At 49.0% G+C, this 5,364-nt stretch overlaps 1 protein-coding gene across 1 annotated transcript; it reads left to right on the top strand.

Annotated features, from left to right (window-relative positions):
- Positions 1–3,922: 3,922 nt before the first annotated feature.
- LOC120845959 lies at positions 3,923–4,702 on the top strand (the record flags this gene model as incomplete). Its single annotated transcript, XM_040217526.1, has 1 exon — positions 3,923–4,702. A coding segment is annotated over exon 1 (780 nt), but the record flags the coding sequence as incomplete, so codon positions are not given.
- Positions 4,703–5,364: the final 662 nt, after the last annotated feature.

Raw genomic sequence — 5,364 nt, 5'->3', positions numbered from 1 at the left:
GCCCTGACGAACTGTCCCATTTTACGCATGCACGTCTCCATGGCACCCGCATCGTCTCTACGGGTTATCTTTGGGCGGTAGCTTGCGTCACCTAGCCTAGATGCAATCGGTCAGTGTGGTTCGTCCTGGTGTTGTCATGTCACGCTTCAAAACAACCATTCGGGGTAGCGGTTAGCAGTTCAAAAACAAGCAAATGATGGTGATAACAAGTGAAAACCAGCACTTATTTTCTCCTAAATCTCAGAAAAATATCAACAAAAAAAAATAAAAACAAATAGCACGCCCGATATCGCGTACATCGAACCTAGCTGCTTCGCAGGTTCGCCGGAATCGTGCCAGGCGACTCCGGCGATTCCGCCGGAATGCTTCGGTGATATCGATGCACTCAATATTCCACAGAAACCTATTTTTGACAGCTAATCGGTGTGTTATCATCGTAGTAGACTTTCACGCTGACTTACAAAACGGACACCGAAGGCAGTGGACGATGCCTAAATTACACAACGTACCCGTTCGAAATTGTAACGCACTTTACAAAGCTTTTACAAACAATCCAAGATTCAGTCTTATTGTCATCACGTACCGCTACTATCCTCTACAAGCTCAGCCCGTTTACAAGCTGAGACAGCCCAATTAAAAATTTCTGGCCGGCTAAATAGTTCAGAGGTTTCACTGTGTCCGCCGTTCCCGTACATTTGACGACGCTTTTTCGATCGGGAACGCTGCGGGGGAATGCGACTAGCACATGACTATAAATAGCACACACATTAGGTCATCCTTAATTCCTGATTAACCCTACCTTTGGCGTCGCATCGAGCTTCCAACTTTTGCCAGCACCCCAACATTACCGCCCACCACCACCGGCTCGTTAAGTTGATAGGCCTGTCGAGAATCGAGAGTAGCGGATCCTCGGAGCAGTCCACGTGCACGCACACACTCGCCCAGTCAAGCGCAGGAACGTTAAATACGCACACCAACACGGGAACACGACAACAGAACACGACACACGGGAAGAACGACAGGTTCAGATCCCAGAAACGATCCTCTCGCTCACCCCAACTGGCCCCGACGCCCCGACCCTCCAACCGGATTCCCGAATGAGGCATTCGTGCGAGGGCTTCTGAGATAGCCTCCGTCGGCGCCGTCATCATCCAACGTTGAACGTAGAGCCTGTCCAAGCCCGTCGTCACGCCGCTCGACACGACTCTGCCGTCGCGCCGCGCATCAAATCGCTTGTTACCGGCGTCAGTTGATACCATGACGTGGCATTGTCATGTCAAGTCCCGTTGCACAGTGAAACCACGCGACTTAATCACCTCAGGTGACACCGTGGGTCACGTTATGTCATGACGTAGCGTGATGTATGACGCCACGTGACACTGTGAAGTCACGTGACATTGAGGTGTTACGTGAAATCCGTCGTCGCGTGCCATTATGACCGTGACGTGGAAACATAAACATGAAATTGCTGATAATAGGAACAATAAAAACAGCGTTTTCGCTAATTATGTCATAAAGGTCTTCTTCTCCGAAATGACACCTCAGCGGCTCCGACGGCACACCTCAGCTGTCGCGGTGTTTCACCTCACGGGTTGCATAAGTGCACTGACTTTTTCTTCCTTGTTACATTAAGGTATGAATTATTGACTAATTACGTCTTCTAATTATGTCTGAATATTCCATTGAAAGCGCCCATCGCCTAGGGCTACCTACGCCAAACAAATGCCGCCCCATTCTAGTTAAGTTTTCAGGCTACAAAATCATATAGTATCCTTTCGGCACGCGCTTAGCTGAAGGAAATAAACGTTGCTGTTAATAATAATAGCTTTATTTCCAACAATGAGGTACAGTGTTGGGGGGGCTTGGGAAAAAAGCTGCTGAAACAGCTTGGCTGGTCCCGAGCCCCCCAGAAATCAGCAGCGGAAGAAAGAAAAAAAGAAGTTAACGAAGGTTTTTCGCCCGCCACGCGTAATGCTCGAAGAAAGCTTATCGAGTTTGCTAAAAACTAACCCGAGTCATCGACATTCCAACTGCGCTACTGATAAACAAAAAGCAATACATGAATCACTTGGCAACCGAGAGCCTATGCCGTATTTACTCGAGTAATAGCCGCACTGTTAATGAGGAAAACCTGAGGGTTCGCTTTTCCGCGGAGCACTCGAATTGCCAATCACCGCAATTGGCAGCATGATTCCAGCGGTTTACAGGACAAAGATAACGTCTTCGCGCGAAGATACCATCTGTGAAGGTTGCATTTGTATGGAGACTCTTTTTCTGGATCTAGTTATTAGCTATGTTATTTATGCGCAACGCGATGATTGGCTGTATATGTGTTCTGCGGGAAAGCAGACGCAAAGGCCTCGTTCATAAATAGTGCGGCTATTACTCGAGTAAATACGGTATATAGTCGAACTTGCGCCCCAACGTCCTTCTGATAACCCACAGCCGAGTGCCTCAGCACGCGATAAGGGACAGGGAAACGCGAGGGGCAGTAGTCTTAACGCATCTGATGTATCGGTCCTTTTCTGTAACACTTCTAGATTAACTAACAAGCGCGATCCACGAACCTCAGCTATAGATACCTGCAAACATAATACCATAGCATCAACTGAAACCTGGTTGCATTCTCAATTTCGCAATCACGAAATCTTCGAGGCAGCACATCATTTTCATGTTTATCGCTACGACCACACAATGCATCTAGGAGGCGGCGTTCTTTTGGCCATTCCTAAAAAACTGCTTTCCCAGTGTATTTACATCCCTAGCGACTTGGAAATAGTATGGGCTAATACAGAAATAAATCAGGAAAAGTTATTGTTGGTGTTTTCTATCGTCTCTCTAATTATTCTTCCACCCGCATAACGAGCTACACGATATAATTAAACTAGTTCTGTCTCGTTATCCCACAGTACTTTATTTATACTGGGCGATTTCAATATTCCATATATGTCATGGGACGGCGAATAGCCTTGTATGCAACCTTTTTCCACTCTAGCAAATAAGTTCCTAAGTCTATGCTTTGTGTTTTCATTCACGCAACTGGTCAAGCGACCCGCAACAATAACGGCGTGAATCGCGAATACACTACACCTTATACTAACATCTCGCCCTAATCTCATCTCACAAACTGCTTGCTTACCTGGCTTGAGTGATCATTCCCTTCTGACATTTGACGTCAACCCGCAGCGCCTTAAAATTAAAATAAAGACGAAAACTATCCGTAATTACCAAAATGCAAATAATAGTGATAGATCCGTTTTCCTCTATACATTTTTGAAGGACTTTGAAATTCGCAGCGTGCAATCCTACAGGGATATGTTCGTGGCCAAGATCAGACTTAACTAATAAGTATATTCCTATAGCACTTTCATTAACTACTTAGTGAGCGCGTTGGTAATGATGTAGGTTTAGAAAGAGTTATATACGTAAAAACAGGGAACGGGACAACACATCTTTCAACTTTCAACAAACAAATGAATTTACTGCCGGACGCTTTGCCTTCGGAGCTCCACTATAGGAGAGGGAAAGTTAAAAGGAGGGGGAAGGGGAAGGAGGGCGGGGGGGGGGGGGAAACAAGGACCCGGGAGAAAACTGGGGGAAAGTAAAGCGCAGAGACAGCGGAAAGGAGAGGAAGGAAGGAAGCATCCCGATTTCCCTCTCAGGAGCAAGGGGCGCTCGCCCGGGTGCTTGTCTTGCCCCCCCCCCCCCCCCCCCCCCCGCGCCCTCCTTCCCCTTCCCCCTCCTTTTAACTTTCCCTCTCCTATAGTGGAGCTCCGAAGGCAAAGCGACCGGCAATAAATTCATTTGTTTGTTGAAAGTTGAAAGATGTGTTGTCCCGTCCCCTGTTTTTACGTATATAACTCTTTCTAAACCTACATCATTACCAACGCGCTCACTAAGAAGTTTATTATTTACGAGAGCTATGTGTTTGTCACGTCCACAACTGCCGTGCGTCGGACCTTCGGGTTTCCAGCCAGGCCCCTTTCTCCGTGCCGCCCTCTTCATCTCGAGACTGTATCTGCTTCGCCTGCGCCTGCGATCCTTTGGACTCTACCTCAGGAAGACCATCCCTCACCCCACCGTCCACCAGGTATTTGGATTCAACTCTGCCAGCTGGACTGCCAACTACAGAGTCATGCAGATAGCACGCAGTGAGCTCTCGCAGGAAATCCTTGTCATGCAGAGGTCACTTCCCGGTCTCATGACGGAGATCTTCGATGCCCGCTTTACAGTTCACCCTTCGTACATATTTCTAACCAAGTCAGGACAAGACCTCCCGGATTCATCTTGGAAGGTCGTAATTGCGACTGCATCCACAGAAAAACGAGCGAACCAGTGTCCCAAGCTTCAGCTTCCGCTGAATCTTTCGGGCTCGAAACTATCACCGCAAGCCGAGGCGCTGCTCTCAAAGGGACCCAAATTCGCTCCCCCTGTCACACCGTCAAGAGTGGATCAGCTCACAGCGGTACACCAGATCGCGTCGAGAATTCCGGAGCCTGCCCGACAAGAGTTCGTCGGCGTTGGTTCCCGTTTGGTGTGCATGCATGGAGCAGCCCACCCAACCAAACCAGAATTCCCCCAAGTGGTGAATGAACTCAGGGGGTCTGACCTGAGGCTTTTGGAGGCAGACAAGACGGGAGTGTTTGTGGTTATGAACGAGTCTAACTTCGGTGAAAAGGTTGAACTCGCCATCAAGAAAAACTTCGTCCTCGTTAACAAAAGATCGTCCGGCACCCTGAGTTCGGAAGTCAAAGACATCTGCAAGTCGAACAACCTTTCGTCGCTTCTCACGAGAGTGTCGGCCCCTGCGAACCAGTATCTAAAAGTTTCTTCACCGCCAAGACCCACAAGCCGGAGATCCCGCTGAGGAGCATCGTATCAGAAAATGGATGCTGGCAGAAGCCTCTGGCTCTCTAGCTGCAGAAGCACCTGGCAGCCGTCCCCCTGGACCAGCCTTTCCGCGTGGGCAGCTCTCAGGAACTCCTCCCAGCCCTCCAGCTTCTCCACACATCAGGCCCAGGTACCACCTTCTTCTCCCTAGACATCACCGACATGTACTACAGCCTCGACTTCAACATCCTCCTGGATGCGGTAGAAAAAGCCATCACCACACAGGGTATCGTCAAATTCCAAAACTCTTCCGGCATCCCCCTCGGCGCGTTCCGGCAATTAATCAGGGTATATCTTCGGTCGACCATGGTGGAGCATGACGGGAAAATATATCTACAAAAATCGGGTGTCTGCATCGGGTCCTGCCTGGCACCTTCGCTCAGTGAAGTCTACCTTTCCTTCGTGGATCAGGCCGTGAAGGAGCAACTGGACAGCGTCGCCCCAGGAACCCAGCTGCTCAGATATGTGGATGAC

The sequence above is a fragment of the Ixodes scapularis genome, unplaced genomic scaffold (assembly GCF_016920785.2).
Source record: "Ixodes scapularis isolate PalLabHiFi unplaced genomic scaffold, ASM1692078v2 PGA_scaffold0__279_contigs__length_252992795, whole genome shotgun sequence".
Classification (NCBI taxonomy): Eukaryota; Metazoa; Arthropoda; class Arachnida; order Ixodida; family Ixodidae; genus Ixodes; species Ixodes scapularis.
This window is presented reverse-complemented; position numbering and strand designations above follow the sequence as displayed.